Source organism: Rana temporaria, chromosome 5, assembly GCF_905171775.1.
Source record: "Rana temporaria chromosome 5, aRanTem1.1, whole genome shotgun sequence".
Taxonomy (NCBI): domain Eukaryota; kingdom Metazoa; phylum Chordata; class Amphibia; order Anura; family Ranidae; genus Rana; species Rana temporaria.
Window position 1 is genome coordinate 335,874,440 of NC_053493.1, and position 26,372 is coordinate 335,900,811.

The following is a 26,372-nucleotide window of genomic DNA, read 5'->3' on the forward strand; positions in this document are numbered from 1 at the left end:
AAGTGCCCCCACAGCACGCAGCTTGCTATGGAGTCACCCAAGCCGAGCCGCTGCTCTGTGTGTCTTTTCAGACACGGAAATGTGGCTTGGCCCCACTCTCTCTCTCGCTCCTCATTGGCTTACTGACTTTGATTGATAGCAGTGGGAGCCAATGGTGATTGGCTCTCTATGGAGTGGTGGATGTCTGTTGACACCTGCCGGCATCCGATCTGGTCCACTAAAAACAGACGGATGGGGATCTGTTCCCCATCTGTTTGGCAGATCGGATTGCATGACTGTCAGATACAGATAGGCTGTCTGTTTCCATCAGACCACCCCATAGAGAACAGTGGAGCGAACATGGACCTGTCATCTGCAGACAGATCCCCCACTGAGCAGACAGATCCACTTGACGGAGTCCGCCCCATCTGCAAGGAGCCTTAATCTGTGACCAAAAAAACAACAACTGGAAGCTGATTGGCTACCATGCATCACTGCCCTAGATTTTGCCCTCTACAGTTTTAGTAATTCAACTCCTATATATCTTCTGAGGTACAAATCTGAATTGTTACTTGAAATCCCAAATTTATATAGTTTCTCAATTCTAAAGTTGTACTGATTGCACTTCAAAATACATAGTGGCTTAAAGTCACTTATTCTCATATTTATAAGAAAGGCTGTACACCCCTAGCTGCAGAGTGACAGTACAAACAATGGGGGTTGATTTACTACAGGCAAAGAGGCTTTGGGCCAGATCCACATAGAAATAGATTGGCGCAGCGTATCAGGTATACGCTACGCCGCCGTACCTTACCTGTCGTAATTAAGAATCCTTAAAGATTTTGCGCCGTAAGTTACCGCGGCATAGTGTATCTCTGGCGGCGGAATTCAAATCGGCAATTAGGGGGCGTGCTTCATTTAAATGAAGCGCGTCCCCGCACCGAATGAACTGCGCATGCTCCGTTTCTAAATTTCCCGCCGTGCATTGCGCTAAATGACGTCGCAACAACGACATTTTTTTTTAACCTAGACGTGAATTACGTCCATCCCGATTCACGGACAACTTACGCAAAAAAATAAATAAATTCAAATTTCGACGCGGGAACGACGGCCATACTTAACATGGCAAGTCTAACTATACACCGCAAAACAGCAGCTTTAACTATACGCCGGAAAAAGCCGACTAGAGACGGCGTAAGAGAATGCGACAGCCGCGTGTATGTTCGTGGATCGTCGGAAATAGTTAATTTGCATACCCGATGTGGAAAACGACGTGAACGCCACCCAGCGGACGCCAAAGTATTGCATTTTAGATCCGAAGGCATACGAGGACGTACACCTGTCGGATCTAACCCAGATGCGGTTGTATCTTGGTTTGAGGATTCAAACCAAAGATACGAAGCGGGTAATTTGAAAGTATGCCGGCGTATCAGTAGATACACTGGCGTACCCGCTCTGTGGATCTGCCCCTTTGCACTTTGCAAAGTGCAGTTGTACTCTGCAAGTGCAGTTGCTCTAGAGCTTAGTAAATGAGGTAGAGCTTCAATTCACAAAGCATACCCAATCACGTGCAAGGAAAATAAAAAAAAAACAGCGTTTTTGCTTGCACATGTTTGGATGTTGGAAGTCAGCAGAGCTTTTACTAAGGTCTGGAGCAACTGCTCTGGCAGCGTGCAACTGCACTTTGCAAAGGGCACAACCTATTTGCCTTTAGTAAATCAACATTTATGACTTTTGTACCCAACTTTCCCGCTTGCCAAATCTACAGCTGCCTGTGACCTCATCTGCATGTCGTTTTCTGAATCCTTTAACCCCCCTGAGTATTTGCTAGTTCATGTACCTTTTTTTTTAAATCCACTGCCAGAGCTAGATTGATGCAAAGACACCTGGAGTGCTGTGCTGCTGGGGGGCGGGTACACATCTGGATTATTGCCTCTCCTGCCTCTGTATCGCCCCAGCCATATACTGCACCGTGCAGTACTGAGCTGTCAAAATGACAGTTCAGTCCTTCAGATTAGACTGCATCAGTCAGCTCTGTATCAGGAGTGCTGACAGCATTTTATTTTTTAACAACAGAACATCTTGCTCCCCTTCATCCCTTCAGCTAATGTATTTGCTGCTCATATGTTAATTTGGTAAATTTGCGTGTGTTTGTTTTGTAGTACTGCAATAAAAAAATTCCATGTACAAGAAACATAATTCTAGTATAAAAGGGGAACATTTCAGAATATAATTAGCATTTTTGTTGAGTGAGTAAACCACCTTGTTCCCAGATGGAAGAACACGTTATGGCTTTTGATAATCGTTTTGGAAACCTGGCCTTGCTTTAACTTGCTGATTAAATACACATTTGCATCCATGCCCTGGATCCTAGAGGACTTTGTCTCAACACTGCCCACTACACCCTTCACACACTTAAACTGCAGCATGAGAGGATAGTTGCACTGTAAAGACAAGAGACTGCAGTCTTACCCAGAAGCACATTTAAGAACCTGGTTTCTAGTGTTTATCTACAATTCAGTTTTTCTTGTTAAGCATTAGCAGTTTTATTTTTTGTTGTTGCATGGATTTGCTCAATGATTCCACGGTGCTCATAAAATAAATCATTCCAATCCTTACACCCCACTTCTGTCTGAATAGAAACAGTGGCTGTCTTATGAGTTGGAAATAAAGCTGGGGTTACACTTCATTCGTTCGTTTTATTGGAGTAGAGCGCAGCTTCTCTCCCCCTCGCATCTGTTCTGAGCTCTATGGGTCATGTGATCACCTCTTGTCCCTACACGGCTTACTAGTGGTTTCAGCTGGAGACTGCAGGCTTCTCCTGGTGGCAGGTGGTTTAATTTAAAAATTCATCTTCATCCCTAGCCCCCCTCTGCTTTTGTTTAATTTCCTCGGCTTTCCTGAGAAGCACAATTTCCGCAACCATTTTGCCTATAGGTTAAGCCTACTTGTTTGCAAGTTAGATTTCTCTTAAATGTCGACAGCTGCAGGATCGTAGTTATTACGACCTCTTAAATGATCTTAACTTTTAACACTACTTACACTTCCCAATGGTCATGTCAAGGTAAAGAGTACATGTATTATTTTAATCTTTTATAAGCCCTTGACAACCCACCTTGACACAGCATTGTTATATGAACAGGGCACATGAAAAAACATTGTTTTCTATGTGCCCTTTTGTTGTGTCTGCATTGCTCTTTGTAGAGCAACACAGCTCAGCAAAGATAATGAATAAGCCCTAACTCTAAAGCCTTGTACACACGATGAGAATAACTGACAAATGATGGTCCCTTTTTTTTGCATGCTAGTCTTGTATCAAAAATAAAGAGGTTACTCAACTTACAAAAATTTCCGTACAAAAGAATACAACTTCAAAAGTGATGAAATGTGTTGTATTGTAATGTATTCTTTAGTCTATCTGGTATTGTACAAGAAAATGTTTCATGTTTGTCCCTTTGAATAATTTCGGATTAATTGTCGTGATCAGCTCTCGCAAGATGTGTACTAACGATTCGATTATGGTACATCCGCTTTGAAAGTGGTATTTTTCAGACGATTTTCTGATTGTGTGTACTAGGCTTAAGGGCTAGCTTAGACTAGCCTTAGCCTTCTGAAGAACAATTTATGGTGGATTGTTTTTACAGGCAATTAAGAGGCATTATGGGGCTTCCTTATCTCCTGCTTTAACCCCTAAAAGCCCATACCACCTCTTAACAAAAATGTAGATATCATGCGGTTGATGGATTGTGTTTGGCCAATGTGGGGTTTCCTTTTTGCCAAGAAGCAAATCATCACATCTGTGACATGTACACCCTGGTACACTGTCTTTGTAGCTTATGGGCAAGCGGTTGGGGTAAATGAGCCCTAAAATAATAGACTGGTTTCCTAAATGCATGCCAGGAATCACCAGGGAAAGGAATATGGGATTGCTGACTTGATTTTTAAGTTGCATTCTCCCAGGATGTCATTATTATCCTGACCTCACTGCTTGGAGAGTTCCTGACCTGAAACAAGTATGTGCATGTCAGGTGCACCGATACTTGATATATTCACATGTTTGTTGGGGTCAGTGATTATCTGGGTAGTAAAGCAAGGAACAGGATCAGTGGCCTAGAGTTTCTTCTATGTGTCAGTATTTAATAAAGGAATACTATCTGAGTGCTGACCATACCTTAGAATGCATTAAGATAAAAAAAAATCTTCTGAGTTTAGAATCACTTTAAGAAGTGGGGTAAATGTATGTATGTATGTATGTATGTATGTATGTATGAAGATTAGATCAGTGAAAAAAAAACATATGCTTGGTCGGTGTAACTTTTTAGATTTCTTTTTGTCTTAAATAAGAACTAACCCCACTGATTTAAGGCATGCCTTGAATGACTACTGTTAAGTCCCTTGCACAGAGATGTGTCTAGCCCATGTGCATTCCATACCAGGGTTTTGCTAGGTTGGCAAGTGGCATCCAGCCCTGCAGCCTATCAGAGTCAATGACAGGCTAATACATACTGTGGCTGGATGGGGCTGAAACCTGAATCGAGTGATACTGGTATTTTAGGGCCTTATGCCTTCAGGAAAGAATGCCCTGAACTCATAGGGCTCTAAATGCCAGCGCCACTAAAATTCTAGGATTGAACACAGTTTGGTTACATGCCCTAGTATGCAAAGGGCCTTAAAGTTACTAGTGCACTTATGTTAGCTATCCGAACTGGCTGGTGTCATAGCTAATCTCATGTGCCTCAACCTGGCAAAGGAGATCAAACAAAGGCTACAATGGCAGCTTCCTTGGTAAAGGATAGGAGGGTTTAGTTCTGCTTTAAAGTGCACCTGTGCACCTGTGTTTCATGGACATGAAACTATGTACACATTAATAACAAGCAGCAGTACAAACAAACTCTCATTCACCTTTCTAGCTCCTTTTTATATCAAATTATTAATTCTCAAAAATCACAACAAAGACTCTAAAGTTTTTCAGTTGGTCTCTAACACCTGCTGTGTGTTTACATTAGAAGGCTAGCAGGCTGCAAAGATCTATTCTCATATTAAAAAAAAGCTGATATTTAACTTGATATGTTGTGAACTTTGAAAATGAATTTATCCACAATGCCCATAGCTATAGAAGAAAGGCCTCGTTTTAAGTGCTTTTACCGCTCGTTCAGAATATGTTAATATTTATTATGCATTGTCTGGATACCAGTTTCCACTTTGAATTTGCATGAGCCTCAGTATTTTATTTTATTTTATTTGCTTTATTTGCATCTTACTTTGTTAGTTTTCATTTACAGACATACCCCACTTTTAAGTACGCAATGGGGTTTATTTACTATCGCTGGAGAGTGCAAAATCAGACTCACTTCTGCATAGAAACCAATGAGCTTCCAGGTTTTATTACCAGGCTTAAATGAAAAAGCTGGGGTTAGAAGCTCATTGGTTTCTATGCAAAAGTGAGCCTGGTTTTGCACTCTCCAGCGATAGTAAATAAACCCCAATGTGTACTTAAAAGTGGGGTATGCCTGTAATTAGTGGAAACAGATTGGGTATCTACTTGCAATTAATAATTCTTCATGTATGTTAAACTGAAAATATACAATGACCTCCAGAAGCCTAATATTCAGAATATGTTGAAGTTGTCACTACTCTAAATTAAACTTTATTTCTGGTGATCATAATGTTCCAGCTTTTTTAGACTTTGAGTACCTTGATAAAAAAGGAATTTAGAAAGTAAAAGCAAATAAAAGACACCCATGTCACCCATTAATCAAACAGGATACAATACACTGATGGCCTTTTAAGCCTTCTTTATGCTTTCCAGGATATCAAAGCTTTGACTTGGCACATTATGTAGGTTTTGTCGGGAAATGTATCTGGAAAGCATCAGGGTGGCATACATCCTTCCCTCTGTACTGATATGTTATTCTCGTTTGCCTAAAATGTGTCTGTTCCACTTTTACTAGATTATATAAAGTGGAATTAAAAGGTCCAAAATTTCCATAATTTTACACATTGGATTGATGTGAGCTTTCAGTAAATTGCATAAAAGAGCTGTACAGGCAAAATATTGAAATACTTCCAGTTGACTGCTAAGCATCAATATTATTGCCAGAAATTTGTTATAATTTTTGGATCTCATTTTTTCACTGTTGGCACCTGTCTTCACAACTGTTCATGATTGCATTTGGATCCTACTAGCCTTGCCAGAGGCATTAATTCACACAGCAGATCACTGGGAGAGAAGACAGAGGCTTGAAGTGAAAGTCCAGCAAAAGTCAAAACACAAGACATTTATGAAGGCTTTATTGGAACATGGGGTTAAAATCCTAAAACACTGGATTAGGAATGAGACCGGCTTGCATGTTTCAGCCTTGTGGCTTGAAATAAACCTGTGAGTACAGCAATATGGAGGTATTCATGACTTGCAAATAAAGGTATCCTGATCCCATTTTCACCATCTTGTGAGTCACTGAAGGAACAGGTAGATGATCCAGAAACTTTAGAAACAAGACTGCAATTGTAGCTTCTATATAATGCACTCATGGGTTCACTTTAAGAAACAGTGGAGAAAAGTGAGCCAGGAAACAGGTCATTCTGTCTTTTTTCTTCATGGAGATCACTTCAGCAGCCATGCATTATTTTGCGAAGTGCAAAGTAAAAAAAAATCTTATCTGGCCAGGGCTTTTGTTCACTTCACACATGTTTATATTAGCTTTCAGACAAAGTGAAAAATTGTATATTGAACATGTCACAACCAGGGTTGGATTTTTATTTCTGACCACCCAACTGTCTTGTAGTACCCCGTCTTACCCAAGTTAATTGACTAGAAAAACATCAGACATGTTAGTCACACAAGGCATTCCAAGGCTTGGGATGAAGGAGCTATAAGAGACAGTTTGCCCAGAGTTTGCCTATTCTGTACCATGATGGCCAGAGCCACGACCGGAAAAGTAGTGCCCCACCCTGCTAATAATTCAGTTCCAGGTGGACTCAGAGAGCAATGAGTCTTAGTGCACAGTGCATCATTCTACCAATTAAAATTCTCAAGCTGTACAGTGGCAGCAACAATGCAGACCCAGTTGGCTTGGATTGATAGACATAGCATTAAATGTTAACATAGATTTATTTTTCCCCCCAGTGATATATTTTGGAAAGCAGATAGACTGACAAAACTAAAAATTCTTTAAAGCGGGGGTTCACCCTATAAAAAAAAAAAAAAAAAATTCTTCTAGCATAAAATTAAGCATAGTAGCGCAAGCTACAGTATGCCTGTATTTATTTTTTTAGCCCCGTACTCACTGTGCAATCGTATAGATAAGATTCCGACTCCGCGCGGGGAATGGGCGTTCCTATCCAGAGGGAAGGTGATTGACGGCCGGCTATGGCACGTCACGCTTCTCCGGAAATAGCCGAAATAGGACTTGGCTCTTCACGGCGCCTGCGCATAGTCTGTGCGCAGGCGAAGTATAGCGCCGTGAAGAGCCGAGACCTACTCCGGCTATCTTCGGGGAGCGTGATGTGCCATAGCCGGCCGTCAATCATCCTCCCTCTGGATAGGAACGCCCATTCCCCGCGGGGAGTCGGAATCTTATCTATACGATTGTATAGTGAGTACGGGGCTAAAAAAATAAATACAGGCATACTGTAGCTCGCGCTACTATGCCTAATTTAATGGTAAAATGTTGGTAATGAGGGTGAACCACCGCTTTAAGACGTATGTATTCTTTGGTTTAGCATAAATAAATACACCTGCATTGAAGATATTTTATATTGGTTAGTAGCAGGTACGAGAAGTCCTCAGTGTACACGCTTTGTGTGTGTGTATATACAGTATCTCACAAAAGTGAGTACACCCCTCACATTTCTGTAAATATTTTATTATAAATTTTCATGTGACAACACTGAAGAAATTACACTTTGTTACAATGTAAAGTAGTGAGTGTACAGCTTGTATAACAGTAAATTTGCTGTCCCCTCAAAATAACTCAACACACAGCCATTAATGTTTAAACCGCTGGCAACAAAACTGAGTACACCCTTAAAGGGGTTGTAAAGGAAATGTATTTTTTTCATAATAAGCACCCTTTACCTGCAGACATTCCTCTTTTCACTTCCTCATTGTTAGTTTTTGCTCAGAAGTTGCTCTATTTCTTCTCTGTTCTGTTCACTTCCTGCTTGTCTGATTTTACTGACCACCGTGAAGGGAGGCTTTACTGCGGTGGTCAGTAACGTGCTCGCCCCCTCCTGGGAACTACATCTGTGCAGCAGGATGCTCTTTACATGTTAGAGACTTCAAGGAGGTGTGAATTACTGGGTGTGCCGCAATTCATACTGGGAAATGTAGTTCTTACATGAACGAGCGATGAAAACCAAGTGAATGAGAGAACAGAAACTAGAATGCCGGAGGTGATATAGATGAAGGAATTTAATAGGTATTTACTAGTTTTTTAACAGAATTATTACACTATTCTGTCTGTCTACCTTGCAGACATTAATTTTAGGCAAAAAAATGTTTTCCTTTACAACTCCTTTAAGTGAAAATGTCCAAATTTGGCACAAAGTGTCAATATTTTGTGTGCCACTATTATTTTCCAGCACTGCCTTAACCCTCTTGGGCATGGAGTTCACCAGAGCTTCACAGGTTGCCACTGGAGTTCTCTTCCACACCTCCATGACGACATCACTAAACTGGTGGATGTTAGAGACCTTGCAATCCTCCACCTTGTGTTTGAGGATGCCCCACAGATGCTCAATAGGGTTTAGGTCTGGAGACATGCTTGGCCAGTCCATCATCTTTACCCTCAGCATCTTTAGCAAGGCATTGGTCATCTTGGAGTCGTGTTTGGGGTCATTATGATGTTGGAATACTGCCCTGCATCCCAGTTGCCAAAGGAAGGGGCTCATGCTCTGCTTCTTATTAGACCACAGGACATGGTTCCAGTAATTCATGTCCTTAGTCTGCTTGTCTTCAGCAAACAGTTTGCAGGCTTTCTTGTGCTTCCTTCTGGGATTAGACCCTCCGTCAAGTTTTTATTGTTATCTGTGTCTCTGTTTGGGACTTTTACCTCTCTGTTCATAGTGGTGATCTTTGTTCCTGAAACAGAATGGTTCTCTCCAGAACCAGGGGTGTTGTTAAATCCTCAATGGGGTATTTGTTCTGTAGACAACGGTATAAGAGAGGCACTCCTTACACTTTGGGAGATTTCCTCTTAATTCCTGTTGCACCTCTGGGACAAAAAGGGAAGTGAAATCTCCCCAATGGGGTGCAGACAGCAAATTAGACTTAGCCTTTTCAGCTGGAGCTGAAATGAAATGCTTCTTTTTTTTAATAGTATAATTTTTAGGATTTTTCGTTTTGTGTCCTGCCAAATTAACTTTGTCATATCAGGCTTAAAATTGTTACTAAACCCAGGACTCTGCATTCACTATATCTGGTCTCCCACAATACACAGAACATGGAAATGCAATAGTTTTAGTAAATATAAACTGCCAAATACCTTTTTTCGTTAGCAGTTAGAGCAGTCCTGTGACTTCCATTAGTTTTGGGTTAAAGCTTATAGGAAAAGTTTTAACCCTCCCCTGATTGTCCTATGAGCCTGCAAGACCTCTGATCCCCTGTCTGGACAGTGCTGATTGGCCCTGTGCTGATCACTTGCAGTCTCCCAAGAAAAAAAACTCTCAGAAAACACAGGATCAAACCTTTTTACACAATGCAGAGGATTAACCCCTTAGGTATAAAAAGCATGCTTTACTGCATACACAGAGTGATTTTACTGTTGTGGGTTTAGTATGCTCTATGCTGTTCAGAACTATAAACCTAAGTTTGGACTGTGCACACACTTGCACTTTGATCTTTATCTTTTGTATTATGGGGAATATTTTGTAAACATTGTTTAATTTTTTTCTTTTATTTCAGGACTATTTCACAGATCTTATTACCAATGACAGCATTAGTTATTTTAAACACTCAAAGAACATGTACCCCCATCGACCAATAATGATGGTGATCAGTCACGCAGCACCACATGGTCCTGAGGATTCTGCGCCACAGTTTTCAGAAATGTTCCCTAATGCTTCACAGCATATGTAAGTAAAATATTTGGTACTATATCCAGTGCAGATAATGTTGGGAATTTGTGTAGATATTGAGCCTTTTTTTTACTTTTTCAGCTTTTTTACAGATATGCTATAAATGCTTGTGTGGAAATGTTGATCAAATGTGTGTGTGTGTGGGGGGGGGGGGGAGGGGGTTACCCTTGCAGTTGCCCCCTCTCTGCTGCAAGGATTAACTAATCTTTTACTTTGGGCCTGATGAATAAGATGATATACCTATTCCTCACTCCTTTGGCAGCCAGCAGTCTTCCTCTGATTGGGTTGTGGGTGGGCCGTTGGTATCCTCCTGTCCAATGACAGAACCAAGAATTGTGTATCTAAGACTTTTAAGAGCATACTGGATACTTCTGGTACCGCACAAATACATATATTTAAGTATTTAAAAATCAATATTTTATTGTACAGAGAATAAAAACCACATAAAACCATATCCATCCATTTCAATGGGTTGATATACTGTAGATCAAATAGAACATATCACATGCAAGCTCAATGCATTTCAAACATTTGTTGTCCTCTTCTGGAGAACATGTGAATGAGATATGTTACCCATGTGGTTGAACAAAATACTTAGAAGCAATATGAATACACATCCGCTAAAGAACGTTGTCAATGTGGACCACCCCCACAGGGGATCCATTGAGATAGAGGTTGGCTTCATATAACCAAAAATCAATAAATTCTAACGCAAGGGACGCCAGAAAAATGTGTAAAAGTCCCATTTCCAGCATAAACAATGCAAAAGGTTTTAATGATTTCTGGTTCTATGATGCTTCCCTCTATCCCTATGGAAATGATGGTCCATGTCGACAATGTTAACCTTATGCATCATCCCTGTGGTAAAATGAGCCGTTAACTTTTGCAGTATGGAGGGGAACCAACTGCAAGGGTAAATCTTTTTATTCCCCATAGTTCAGGCGTTAAAGTTTTACCCCAGTTTTGACTAGTTTGATATGCCGAGCAGTTTTTAATATAAGGATTATGGTGCTTACTTGCTACTTTACACTTAAACGGGTATTTAAACCAAAACCTTTTTTTTTTACATTTTTAATGGAATGGGGATTGCTTACCATCTCTGTACCATTAGGAATGGCCTTTTTTACGTTCTGTACTGTAGACACAATGGAAAGTTGCCCCCCTAAAAGTGGTACCACTGGAAGATTTCACTATTCCTGTTCCAGCGACAGGCTAAAATGTTGGATTCTTTTTCACGTCTCTGTCACTAGGACAAACCTGACAGGAGTTCTAACCCGTAACTTCTATTATCCTAAACACTTATAGTACATGTTAATGGCTGGGATGTGATGATTTAATTAGATATGCTAAAAACAACTTAAAACATAAAACCACAGTATTGAAAATCAACTTCTCTATCTTATACACAATGTTTAACCACTTCAGCCCCGGAAGAATTGGCTGCTGAATGACCAGGCCATTTTTTGCGATTCAGCACTGCGTCGATTTAACTGACAATTGCGCAGTCGTGCAACGTGGTACCCAAACAAAATTGACGTCCTGTTTTTCCCACAAATAGAGTTTACTTTTGGTGGTATTTGATCACATCTGTGGTTTTTATTTTTTGTGCTATAAACTAAAAAAAGCGACATTTTGAAAAAAATAAATATATTTTTTACTTTTTGCTATATTTTTTTTTCCAGTTTAGGCTGATATGTGTTCTTCTACATATTTTTGGTAAAAAAAATTGCAATAAGCGTATATATTTATTGGTTTGCGCAAAAGTTATAGTGTCTACAAAATAGGGGATAGTTTTATGGCATTTCTATTATTATCATGTTTTTACTAGTAATAGCAGCGATCAGCAATTTTTATTGTGACTGCGATATTGCGGCGGACACATCGAGCACTTTTGATGCTATTTTGGGACCATTGTCATTTATACAGTAATCAGTGCTATAAAAATGCACTGATTACTGTGTAAATGACACTGGCAGTGAATGGGTTAACCAGTAGGGGGCGAGGAAGGGGTTAAGTGTGTCCTAGGGAGCGCTTCTAACTGGGTGGGGGCTGGGCTACGAGTGACACGACACTGATCAGTGCTTCTGATCACAGGGAGCAGTTGATCTCTTTCACTAGGCAGAACAGGGAAATGCCTTGTTTACAAAGGCATCCCCCCGTTCTGCCTCTCTGAGACATGATCGCGGGACACCGGCGGACATCAAGTCTGCGGGTCCCATGGGCACGGTCACAGAGAGCATGGCGTGCGCGCTACTAGGTGGCAGATTCAAACCAATATACCTGTATGTTGCTTTGCCTGCCAGTGCCATTCTGCCGACTTATATGTATGTGAGGCAGTCGGCAAGCGGTTAGGTAATATTTATAGTTGGTAATGTCATGACCTACCACTCATTCCTAGTGAACTCAAACGATGATAATTCATATACTGACCTTTCATAAAAATAAGTTAATTCAATCAATTTAGAGAAGATCTGGAAAAAAAGAGTGGACCAAAATCCCTCCTGAGATGTGTGCAAACCTGGTCACTAACTACAAGAAACGTCTTACCTCTGTGCTTACCAACAAGGGTTTCTACACCAAGTAGTCATGTTTTGCTTGGGGATCAAATACTTATTTTACTCACTGAAATGCAACTCAATTTGTAAAATTTGTATCGTGTTTTTTCTTGGATTTTTTGTTGATATTCTGTCTCTATCATTTAAAATGATAAACATTATAGACCATTTCTTTGTAAGTGAGCAGACTTACAAAATCTGCAGGGGATCGAATAATTATTTTTCCCACTGTATGGTGATCGAAAGTGGTCAACAAAGTCCAAGCTTGCTCTACTACTTGGTGTGAAAAGGGGAAAAGCCCACCAGGTTGAAACTTAATTGCACTGGTTGTTAGGAAGCGGAAGGTAGTGGTTTATTTGGTGTTTTGGTATGGCCTGAAGAACTGTCATGTATCAGATTTTCTCATGCAAATGATAGGAGCCTTGTATGGCTAGCCTTTCAATCACTTGCAGATTGCTAAACTTGGTGTCTGTTCAAAGTTTACTAGTATTTTTCTCTTTACGGTAAAATGTAATTCACCTTTATTTACTTTTGACGAAGGATGTATATTTCTTATTGTACTATTTAGCTTGCCTAAATCAGTGCCTTTAGGCTTACTTGGTAACATTCAGCTCATTAAGTCATTAATAACATTTCTAAACAAAGTATGTTGAATCATTCTTAAATACTTTTTTGCTTATTGAAAATCATTTAACTGAATGAGTCATTCAGTGTTATTTGTTTTTTACTTTTAATTATATTATCCGCCCTTCCATGTGAGCTGGAAAAAATGTTCTCAGTCCCATTCCTGTATTTTTTTTTTATAAAATAAAAACATTTCAAATGTCGTTGGCTCAAAATAACAGGAAAGAAAAAAGTGAGGAGCTTTTCCAAGAACATTTGTCCAAGTGATAATATACTTGGGATACTTTACAGGGGTGTAACCTGCACTGCCTTCCAAGAGATGTTCCCACTAGATTGGTAAAACGCAGACAAGCCTAAGTTCTCGTTTGTTCTGCAGGTTCCTCTCAATTTCATTTGATATTACTAATAATCCAGAAATAGTTCATTTAAAGCAAATTTGAGCATTAAGAAGTAACAATTATGCCGCGTACACACGATCGGTCAATCCGATGAGAACGGTCTGATGGACCGTTTTCATCAGACCAAACCGGTCATGTGTAGGCCCCATTGGTTATTTACCCATTGGTTAAAAAATGTGAAACTTGTTTCAAAATTAACCAATAGATACCTAACCGATAGCAAAAAAACGATCATTTGTAGGCACGTCCCTCGGTTAAAAATCCATGCATGCTCAGACTAAATTAGGGGACGGGAGCGCTCGTTCTGGTAAAACTAGTGTTCGTTATGGAGATAGCACATTCATCACGCTGTAACACACAGAAAAGTGTGAAACGTCTTTTACTAACACAAAATCAGCTAAAGCAGCCCCAAGGGTGGCGCCATTGGATTTGAACTTCCCCTTTATAGTGCCGTCGTACGTGGTTTACGTGACCACGTTCTGACACGATCGTTTTTTTAATCGATGGTGTGTAGGCACGACTGACCATCAGTAAGCTTCATCGGTTAACTGATGGAAAAATCCATCAGACCGTTCTCATCGGATGGACCGATCGTGTGTACAGGGCATTACTCTGCACCTAACTACTTATGTATGCATATCTCCCAGCTGTCCCTCATTTAGATGTAATGTCCCTCTTTTGGAACCAATCCCTCTTTTCCTCTTTTAGGTTTGATTTAAAAATCCTTTCTAAAAAAATTTACTGTTTAACTACCATAACTGTTATATTGCACTAAACATTTCTTCCAGCGTTTAAATTATTTAATTTGTTATTTTGAAAGGCCAGTAGAAAGATATTGTGTCTGTGAAAAAGCACACATAGGTTTCACAAGTCATTTTTAAAAAAAATTATGACTGCAAAAATGGGATTGCGTACAATGTGCTATGTCTCGTAGGGAAGGGTTAAAAAAGTAAGTGAAATTCCTGTCTTAGACTGGGCTGTTTACCAGTAGCAATTGGAAGATATACCTTTGCCTCATTTTCTGGTTTTTGCTATTGGATGCCCAATTTATAAAGCTTGCTAAAACTGTTTCAAGTAAAGTGGATATATTCGACTCTCAAAACCTTCCAAGAAAAATTATCTTCATCAGACTTAATTTTTTTATGTATATTTTATTTTTGGCTTTCATATTCGTGTTGGTGGCAGGCCTATTCTATCCCCTTCATCAACTTAATGAATGAACATTGATCTAATGAACATGGTTATATAACGTCCAGAGCTCACCTGCCTTGCTGCATTTCATGTAGAAATCATTGCTACACAAAAACTGTTGGTGCCATCCTACAGATGTTGCATTCATATTATAAAACTAGAAATTAAAGCAGTATTAAACCTACATATAAAAACGTAATGTATTGCAGCTTAATCACTTCAGCCCCGGAAGATTTGGCTGCTCAATGACCGGGCCATTTTTTGCGATATGGCACTGCATGGATTTAACTGACAATTGCGTGGTCGTACAACGCTGTACCCAAACAAAGTTGAGATCTTTTTTTCAAACAAATAGAGATTTCTTTTGGTGGTTTTTGATCATCTCTGCGGCTTTTATTTTTTTGCGCTATAAACAAAAAAAGAGCGACAATTTTGAAAAAAAAACACAATATTTTGTACTTTTTGCTATAATAAATAGCCCCAATTTTTTCCTCAGTTTAGGTCGATACGTATTCTTCTACATTTTCTTGGTAATAAAAAATTGCAAAAAGCATATATTAATTGGTGTGTGCAAAAGTTATAGCGTCTACAAAATAGGGGATAGATTTATGGCATTTTATTACAGTAAAACCTTGGATTGGCTTAACAGGCTTACAAAAAAATGGTCAAGTGCGTTTATTTTGTTGGTATTTATAAATTTAATTAGGTTTATAAAGGTAATTTATAGATTTGCTGTATGCATAGCTGTATTAACATTTGTGTGTATATTGCTTTCTTGGATCAGAACTCCCAGCTACAATCATGCACCAAACATGGACAAGCATTGGATCATGCAGTACACGGGGGCCATGTTACCTATACATATGGAGTTTACAAATGTACTTCACAGGAAGAGGTTGCAGACACTTATGTCTGTGGATGATTCAATGGAAAAGGTATATTTTTTATTTTATGTTTATCTTTTATTTTCCCCAATGATAATGATTCCACTAAATGCATGGTCCTTCAAATGTTTTAACTGAAAAAGTCTTGCCCTTTATTGTGAGTAAAAATATCAATAATACTGTACAAATTTAATATGCAGAAGGTTTTCCCTCTCTGCTTCGTTTGGGACAAAGAAAATGTTGTACCCTTTATTCACACAGTAGCTGATATGCAAAAAAATCACTGCAAACTCACTGGGTGTTCATCACCATTGTCTAACACAAGTGGGGTTACTGTACATCCAAGAAATATCCTGAAATCATGCCATGACCCTCAGGAAGTTTAAAGTAGAAGTTGAGTCAAAATCTAACTAAGGCTAAACCTACTCCAACCCCAATTCTAATGCCGCATACACGCGATCGGAATTTCCGACAAAAAATGTTCGATGTGAGTTTTTGGTCGGAACTTCTGACTGTGTGTAGGCCCAATCAGACATTTTCTGTTGAAATTTCCAACAGGAAAAATTTGAGAGCTTGTTCTCAAATTTCCCGACGGCAAAAGTTATTTTCGTAAATTCCGTTTGTCTGTATGTAATTCCGACGCACATAAAATCCTACACATTCTCAGAATCATTGCATTTTCGACAACATTTGTGTGACCATGTGTATGCAACACAAGTTTGAGACAAAATTCCGTCAGAAAAAAATCCACAGTTTTGTTGTCGGAAATTCTGATCGTGTGTACGCGGTATAAAATTATTCTATGTACCCTGTGAAAGAAAATATGCTTATGCTTGCCTATTCTAAAGCAGCTCCGATCCGGTCACATGATATGTGTAGTGGGGGGAGAGCCGACAACGGATGCCCCATAGTAATCCTATGGCTGACATCACTGCACAGGCATTTGCAGCCGTCGTTGGCCACCTCTCCTCTTTACTAAAGCCGCCACTGGATATATCATGTGACTTGACCGGAGCCAGGGCTATCTTAATAGCATCATGGACCCCTGGGCAAAGTAATGCTATGGGGCCCCTACAAGCTTGCCCCAATTTACGCACCTGTTCTCAAGAATGAAAGTGCAATATTTCTACTTTACAGTGTGTTACTTGCTACCCGTCCCCTGCCACCAGATTCAGCGTGTCACTTGCCACCTGTCCTCTGCCACCAGATTCAGTATGTCACTTGCCAACCGTCCCCTGCCCCAAGATTCAGCGTGTCACTTGCCACCCATACCCTGCCCCCAGATTCAGCATGTTACTTGACACCCGTCCCCTGCCACCAGATTCAGCGTGTCACTTGCCAACAGCAGGGGGATTGGGCGACGGCAGGGGGACTGGGCGACAGAGGGCTGATGTCTGGTAGAAATTGGTTTAAAAACTTACAATAAGGACAGTTCTACAGGAAAAAAAACAGATACCATCTTGATCTTTGTCAGCTAACAGAACTTTTTTACTTCTATGTAAAAGTCTAAAGATAGAAGTAATAAAGCTGTCAAAGCTCAAGGTGGTATCTGGTTTCTCCTGTAGCACTGTCCTTAGTGTAAGGAATTTGAGCAGAGCAGTTAGTTTCAAACCCAATTTCTCTAAGTCCAGTGGCTGAATGAAAAAGAAGACAGCATTTTTAGAGCCCTTTTTTTACCTCCAAATTGATTTGCCCAGAAGGACCGTGCGATCATCCCTGAGGCCGGCCGCTCCGCTCCCCCAGTGACAGGCGGGGTCACCCCTTGGCTGGCCACACTACCTCATGAGTCCCAACCAGTGACGATGAAGGAGGCGGGCCAGCTCCTCAGCATCAATCAAAGCCCTGAGCCACCGAACAGCTCTGCAGCTAGGGGAGCCGGGGGAGGGATCTGTCAGTGTACTACTGTGATAGTTCCCTCCCCAAGCCCCTACGCGATCCCCAGCAGCATACATTCCCTCTCCACCTCTGGTGCACACACTCCTGCAGGAACCGGCGCGCCGGCCCTGGCCCCTGGATAGGGCCTTAGGTGAACATGGGGCGCAGCCCAGGGTGCCCGCTCATAAAGACGGCTGTGACCAGAGCAGCTTTAGAATAGGTAAGTATAAGCATCTTTTCTTTTGATGGGGTAGATAAAATAATTTTAAAATGGGGGAGGGAGTAGGTTTACCCTTAGTTAGATTTTTACTGACTTGAAGAATATATAACCAGTCCATAATTAGTCTCTTTCCTGGATGTATAGTAGTGAAGTGCTTTCGCTTACAATGGTATTTCATGTGCTATGTGACATACTAACTCCTTACAACAAGGGCCCAATAATTTCTTTGGGCAATGTCAGGTTTACACAGTACCCTCAGAACTTATCGCTCTGCAGTCAGCAAAGCTCACCATATGTTTATTAGAGAACTCTAGCTCTAATCCAGCAAGGAAGGCTGTCAGACCTCTGCAGAGAAACCACTGCTTCCACGAGGGCCGATTCCCTTCATGTGCTGGCAGGGGGACAAACTTTTCTACTCAGGATGTGTCTGCTTTTTAAATAAAACAAACAATAAGACTTTGCACATCTTTTCTTTTGATGCACCTCAAAATTACAGTATTTAGCAGATTTAAGATGAAAGCTCCATTGACCTTAATATTTTAATTTTATCATGCTTTCTGTTTAGATGTAAAACAATAAAACTGCTGTTTTATTATAATATGTTTATTGATTCTATTTTCTATCTTTCATACCGGTAGCTGTACAACATGCTGGTGGAAACAGGAGAATTGGACAACACGTACATCATTTACACAGCAGACCATGGCTACCATGTAGGACAGTTTGGGCTGGTCAAAGGGAAGTCTATGCCTTATGACTTTGATATCCGAGTCCCTTTCTTTGTGCGTGGGCCAAACGTGGAGCAAGGATCAGTGTATGTTCTCTGGTTTAGTTTACAACTGTTATATCTGTTAAGTTTCCAAATTGCAACATGATTTTATCCTCACTTGGACTAGCTGTCCTGGCCTTCATCAGCCACTAACTGCTTTGTTTGGACTAAGAATATCATTACTCTTCTTAATTTTCTGAGGCCATGTTACCAGCAGCAAATACTATAAACAAAACTGTCTGGGAGTTTACTGAATCTACTTTGTTCTGTGTTATTGCGGCAGTTGTTGTCTGGTTATCTTTATCAACACATGGATGGATGGGAACACCATATCATACAAATGTGGTTAAATGACCAACAATGGTCTCCAGAGTAATGACTTTTGGTTGCAACTACATTCTCAGTGACTAGGACATACATTATATTGCTTGCTTTTCCAGTTGGCTAGGAATCAAACTTTGTGTGTGTGGGGGTATCATCTGTACATATATAGACATGTTTGTGTCTGATGTATTCAATGCAAATAATCCTAAATAGGGATGAATGACCAGAATGTCTTCCACTGTTATATAAACTTTATACATAGTTGGGGATTGATGTACTGTTATGTGCAACATCTATAGACTGCTGTATTAATTCAGTATGTGCAACATTAATGATGATCATCTGTTAGTTCTATCTACATGAATTTCCCTAAATTGCAAAATAGTGTTCATGCTATTCTTATCAGCTTCTTGGTCTTTTAGAACCACTGGGTCTCCTAGAACCAATTAGGGTGATAGAAAAGAAATTCAAAACTGCAATTTTGAGATGGGTATAATTTTTTTTTTTTATCAAGCAAAACGTATTTATTGAGCACAAAAGGTATTTGTACACACATGGTTCAGAGCAAAACAAATACAAAAGAACAGTCAGTACCGACACATACAGCAGTAACGTATTACACATAATCGACAAGAACAATGGCAACCCACTCTTTACTGCAGATAAATGGAACATTCAGCCCCCCCATCCAGATGAAGAAATTAGAGCAACCATATATACTCTAGGAAAACAATCGATCATTGACCAGATCCAATGGGGCCAGTTTGGGAACACCTAGCCATGGGGCCCACAGTTTATCAAATTTACCTCTTTTACCCCTATGTTGATAGATCAGTTTTTCTAAACGGATAGTGTCACCCATTTGGGCAAGCCACTCCTGCAATGTGGGGGGTTCCGTGGATTTCCAGTGCCTCAGGATTACTTTCCTAGCTTGAAAGAGAGCCCTTGCCACCGCCTGCCTGTGGGCGTCCTCCAGTGGGAGTGCATCTAATATGCCCAGCAAACAATACTTAGGGTCGACAGGAATTTTTGTCTGAAAGACCCTATGAAGGGTATCCAGGACTTGTGACCAGTACAGGTGGAGCTTTGGGCACCTCCAAAGGAGATGAATCAAATCTCCATGCTCCATGATCCTGGCTGCACCTAGTACATTCTGCATCTGACCCTACCCCCATACGAGCCAACCTTGCTGGCGTGTAATGAGCCCGCAAAAGAATATATAGCTGTGACACACGCTGGGCCACATTCATGGAACACAGGGGGACTGCCTGCATGGCCTCCTCTCACTGCTCCTCCTCAAAAGTTCCAACGTCCCGCTCCCACTGCGACACCACCTTAAGAGTGGAGTCCCTGTGGAAAAGGCAGAGGAGATAGGTATAATTTTAGTATGATGTATATGATACTTGTAGTATCATTGATTTAGAAACTTTCACACTAATGCCGCGTACACACGATCGGACATTCCGACAACAAAACCGTGGATTTTTTTCCAACGGAATATTGGCTCATACTTATGTTGCATACACACGGTCACACAAATGTTGTCGGAAATTCCGAACGTCAAGAACGCGTGATGTACAACTCTACGACGAGCCAAGAAAAATTAAGTTCAATGATTCCGAGCATGCGCCGATTTGATTTTGAGCATGCGTAGGATTTTTGTGCTTCGGAATTGTATACAGACGATCGGAATTTCCGACTATGTCGGAAAAATTAAGAAACCAGCTCTCAAACATTTGTTGTCGGAAATTCCGACAGCAAATGTCCGATGGAGCATACACACGGTCGGATTTTCCGACAACAAGCTCACATCGAACATTTCCTGTCGAAAATTCCGACTGGGTCTACGTGGCATTACTCTTCTTTTTCATAATGCAGAGTTACCTTTTGTAAATATATCTGGAGTAAACGATAAGGAAAATCTACCTTGTGTTATCATTCAGGAATTAACTAATAGCAATGTATGTGATTAATCTCATAATATTCAAAATTAATATTGATAACTTTCTGTTACAATTGATCTGTAACTCTGTACGGTTATGTTTTGCAGTGTGCCTCAGATTGTGCTGAACTTGGATATTGCTCCAACTATACTGGATATTGCTGGTTTGGATACTCCACCTGACATGGATGGGAAGTCTGTTCTCCCTCTGATGGATATTGAGAGACCAGGGAACAGGTATGCCAGTCTTTGCTTTTACATATTGTTTGTATTCACTGTATCTGAAAATAGAAGAGAAAGTTTAACTCCCTAAAGCAAAAAAGGAAATGGTCATTGGTGTTTTGGTAAAATAAAAAACAAAAAGGTTCTTGCACTACTTTTTGGGGATTTTGTTGCGACTTGCATAGACTTCTGTTAAATTAAGTCGCAAGCCGCAATGAAATTGGAGGTGAAAATCGCACTGATCTGCAGTTTTTAAGTCACACTGAAGTAGCACAATTTCAAAGTCACACTGGTGAACCAGGGCTAAGGCAAAATTTTTAGATCATGTATAAATACAATCACGATCCTCACACAGTGATCTTCTTATTAAACTTTCTGTGTCAGAAACACGTGATCTTTCTAAAAACACTCTTGCTGTGCTAAAAACGGTTGCTCCCCCGACTCCACCTTGTGCAATCAAACTGCTTTTCTTAAAGCGGAGTTCCACCCAAAAGTGGAACTTCCGCTTTAAGCACTCCTCACCCCCTTACATGTCACATTTGGCATGTCATTTTTTTGGGGGAGGAAGTGGGGGCTTCGGTAGGAGTGGGACTTCCTGTCCTATTTCCTCCTTCTGCCCAGGGACCGCCTTAGCAACTTCTCTTCTCACCCTAGGTGGCCCCTCCCTTTAGGCTATCTTCAGGGACACTTGACAGGTCCCAGGAGGTCGCCTGTCTATTCATAGAGTGCAGCGCGACTCGTGCATACACAGTGAGTGCCCGGCCGTGAAGCCGAAAGCTGTCAGATGGGGGAGAGGAGCAGAGCTCTGGGCGGCCGCGTCGCTGGACCGTGGAGCAGGTAAGTGTCTGTTTATTAAAAGTCAGCAGCTACACTTTTTGTAGCTGCAGACTTTTAATAAACACTAAAAGGCTGGAACTCCCCTTTAAGCATGGACCCCTTAAGATATAGGAGCTCTAATATTGCTTTACATATTAAGTGTTAACAACTTCAACAGCGTGGTTCAGATGTAGTAACAAAAATGGTAGTAAAGGGTTGATCTTACAACACCGCCAGTGGTAAGCACTTCATGGGAGAGAGCAGAAACCATATAATAGTGCTCACTGATAGTATTCATTACAACCACTTACAGCTCAATCTGCACTCAAACTTACACTCATTAAAATGTTAAGAAAAGTGGTTTAACTTTAAACTGCGTAGAGGGTTCTTTACTGTAAGAGCAGCAAGGATGTGGAATAACCTTCCATAGGCGGTGGTCTCAGAGGGGAGCATTGATAGTTTCAAGAAACTATCAGATAAGCACCTGAACGACCACAACATACAGGGATATACAATGTAATACTGAAAAAAAATCACAAACATGGGTTGGACTTCATAGACCTCACCTACTATGTAACTACGTTACAAGAAGGTAAAACAAGCAGCGTGTTAAAAACCTCATAAAGCAACCAGCGAACAGGTAAACCAGAGCTATATACAACCAGTATATGTTCCGAGATGACTACTCCTCTCTGCAGAGATCACACGTCATAGGCTCTACCTTTATGCATTACATCCAATAGAACTCAGAAGGAAGTCCTGCTGAGGAAATCCTGTTGGACATAACGCGTAAAGGTGGAGCCTATGACGTTTTTACACTGATTGAAACCTGTTGATGCTGATCTCTGCAGAGAGGAGTAGTCATCCTGGAGCATACAGTGGCTGAATAAAGCTCTGGTTTATCTGTTCACTGCATAAGGCAATAATAGAGGGAGCTCTACAAAGTAAACAATATTCTTCAGTTGTCTTAAGGTGTCGGAAGACCTCTTATTCTGAGGACACCTGTTAAAAGCTGGATTTCTTATCACAGTCTGTCAGTGGTCACCAGAACTGATACAGAGGGTAAATCTACCTAACAAGGACATAGGCAGCAATAAAAACAGAGGTCCCAATCCTTTCCTACTCTAACAAAAAAAAGTGGGGTATGTATATTTGGATATACTGTACATACCCTACATAATTGTTTGTGAAAGAGTATCGGCAGGATAATTTCTTAGAAAATGACCGGATTTTGGCCTTATAACATTGTTAGCATGTTGGCTATGGTTGCATACATATATGCTCTTTTAAAATGCTGGGGGCATAAAATGTTAATAAAGTTAATAAGGTTTTTTGTTTTTTTTAAATCATATTTACCAATTTATATAAATGATAGAACTGACACCATCAAAAACCCTGAAAACAGCGCACGGATAGGCACCCTTTTCCTTTGTTTATGGATTCTTATGGACAGTGTCAGTTAGGCTCCTTTCACACTGACTTAAAGGTCGCGCAATTTTGCAGCAATTTTACCCCAATTTTGTGGCCGCAATTTTGATGTGATTTTGCCATAATTTCGGGGAATACCTGTGTAAACTTGAGGTCTATGGACCTCAACTCGCATCAAAGTCAGACCAAAGTATTACAGGGACTACTTTAAAGTCAGTGGGACTTGAAGTAACACAGATATGAATGGTACTCATTGGAAATCATGGGGTACAACTTGTCATGCGACTTTGCAGTCCCAAGTCGCAGGACAAGTTGCCCGAGTGTGAAAGGGGCTTTAGTGGTTTCTGAAATGTTTGGGTGACACTAGTGAAATCTCCTTGTCATAGTTTCTGTCTATATATTTATTGTAAGACAGAGTCATCCCTTGTAATGGTATGACAGCTATGAAGACCTAGAAACACAACTACAGAGTTCTTACCAGTATACTCTCAAGAAAGAAAACACATTTGATAGTTTAAACTTATAGCATTTACTAAAACCATTATATCAGTTTAAGGTAATGATAAAATAGACAGCTGGCAACTAAAATCTTTTTGTAGTAAAGCAGGGGTAGGCAACCTCAGCCCTCCAGCTGTGGTGAAACTACAAGTCCCATGAGACATTGCAAGACCCTGACAATCACAGGCATGACTCCTAGAGGCAGAGGCATGATGGGATTTGTAGTTTCACCACAGCTGGAGTGCCGAGGTTGCTTACCCCTGTAGTAAAGCATTGAACGATTGTTTCTTTGATTTTATCGATATTTCAGAATATATCACCAGTCCAGAAAAAAGGAGTTTAAAAGAAAACTGTTAAGCCCTGTACACACGATCGGATATCTGATGGAATCTGATGGATTTTTTCGTCGGATATCCGATAAAGCTGACTTTGATCAGTCTTGCCTACACACCATCAGTCGAAAATCCGACCGTGCCAAAACGCGGTGATGTACAAAACACTACGAGAAGCCGAAAAAAATTATGTTCAATGCTTCTAAGCATGCGTCGACTTGATTCTGAGAATGCGTGGATTTTTGTCCGATGTTCCACACAGACAATCAGATTTTTATCCATAGGAAAAATTTAAAACATGTTCTATTTTTTTTCACCGATGGAAAAAAAACGATGGGGCCCACACACGATCGGTTTGTCTGATAAAAACAGTCCATCGGTCGGTTTTCAGCTGACAAACTGATCGTGTGTACAGGGTTTTAGAAAAGCAAAATGGAAGCTGCCATTGCTGAATGAAAACAATGATAAACTCATATGGCACCCAACGATTCTCATCTGCCCAATTGCATAGTGAGGCTCCAAGCTTGGACTGTAATATCTATTCTTGCATCACTAATTAGTGAGTCATTGATCCAGAGCAAGTATGCAAATAAGAGTTGTTGGGGCACCAGATATGTATATGCTTGTTTTAGATCACTACCCCCACCAAGTAGTGAAAGAAAGAAAGACTTTAGGATGATGGGTATGCACCACTGTAAAACATGTCTGCAATGGCAGTTCCCATATTTCTGTTTGGCTAGATTAAGAGGGTTTAGGCATTGGGCAGAGACATACAAGCCATTCTATTACACCCCTGGAATCATATATACATCCAGAATGGCTGGTTTATAGCACAGATAAAGCTTAAATTATAGAGTCATTTATGCAGCTCACATACAGATGTTTTAAGTTTACCAACTCTTATTTCAACTTTCAGTGAACTGACATTTACTAAGGGAACAAAAAACACACTGAAATGATCCCAAATAAAAAGAACAAGCTGAAGCTACCAGGATTTTAGTAATCAGTCATCATCCATAAAACTGGAGCAAAGAAAATGATTGAGTTTGTAATAAAGCAGGCTTCGTCTGTCACTTTGTAAGACTGGCTAACAAAAAAAAAAGTTGCAAACTTCCCGTTGCTAAGGGCAATGCAAACTTTTGACTCTTTTGTTTTAACATGAAGTCCACTTTTACACAGCTGGTTCTCACTCAGACTCATTCTCCTTCCTTTTATTCCAGATTACGGACCAATAAAAAAAACAAGATCTGGAGAGATACATTCTTGGTGGAAAGAGGGTAACAGGCTACGTTTATTATTTCATACAATGACTGAACTTCATTTTACATGTCTCGACAATATAAACATGTGTCATGATTTAAAATTACATCTGGCACAAGATTGAAGAGGAGGTTACTGTACTTCTCAAGCGGAATATTTTTCTGTCTTTATGCCAGAGAGCCCCGAAGCAAAAACCAGTAGAAAACTACCAGGCTGGAATAGAAGGTTCTATTTCTAGTTTATTAAAATGTACTGTACAAAATAAGACCTAGCGATATGTTGTAAGGCCATAGCTGATTAGGATGATCAGTGCAATTAGAGGTATACAATGGACTTTTACAACTTATATTAATTATGTATTGATTTTTTTGTGTGCATGAACGTGAAGCAGTATGGTTTAACAACTACTGTGTGGTCTTTATAATGCACTTTAAATAAAGAGTCCAGTTGAATTGGGGTTGTCAGGTGACGATAGGGATGGATTTGTAACCCAAGGTGAAATAAAAGTTACTGGCATAGTATATAGGTTAGGCAGCACTGGGATCTTATTATTTTCATAAATAACTATGAATTGTCATTAATGTTTGGTTTGTGAGCACCAAACTTTCACAACACTGATGCAGGGATCTGAGCCAAACCCCAAGTGCACTTTCTACGATGAAAAATTAAAAGGTTCAAATTATAATTAGGCTAAGCACACTGGAGAGTGAGGTGCCAGAAGAAGATTCCCTGTGACAGGGAAGATAATTTGCTAATGGCTGGTGCAGTGATTCTACTCCACATATCTTCTGGTTAAGTGATCTGTGATATTTCATGGCTAAACTCAGGGGAAGTTTCCCTATGGAATTAAACAGCCATGATAAAGAGGTGAGCTTAATAGCAGTGGTTAGAACTTACAGTTTGTCATGTTACAACCAAAGAACGTAAATGTATTTTATTAGGATTTTATGTGATAGATAAAAAAAAAAGTGGCAAATA

General features: G+C 40.3%; 1 protein-coding gene across 2 annotated transcripts in view; it reads left to right on the top strand.

Annotated features, from left to right (window-relative positions):
- The window catches only part of SULF1 (sulfatase 1), a 204,450-nt gene that overhangs the window by 111,354 nt on the left and 66,724 nt on the right, over positions 1 to 26,372 (top strand). For both annotated transcript variants that reach the window (XM_040354377.1, XM_040354376.1), the window contains exons 6-10: positions 9,884 to 10,053; positions 15,609 to 15,759; positions 18,442 to 18,617; positions 20,947 to 21,075; positions 25,355 to 25,411. In XM_040354377.1, the coding sequence (XP_040210311.1) occupies positions 9,884 to 10,053; positions 15,609 to 15,759; positions 18,442 to 18,617; positions 20,947 to 21,075; positions 25,355 to 25,411 (683 nt within the window). The remainder of the gene's footprint in view (positions 1 to 9,883; positions 10,054 to 15,608; positions 15,760 to 18,441; positions 18,618 to 20,946; positions 21,076 to 25,354; positions 25,412 to 26,372) is intronic.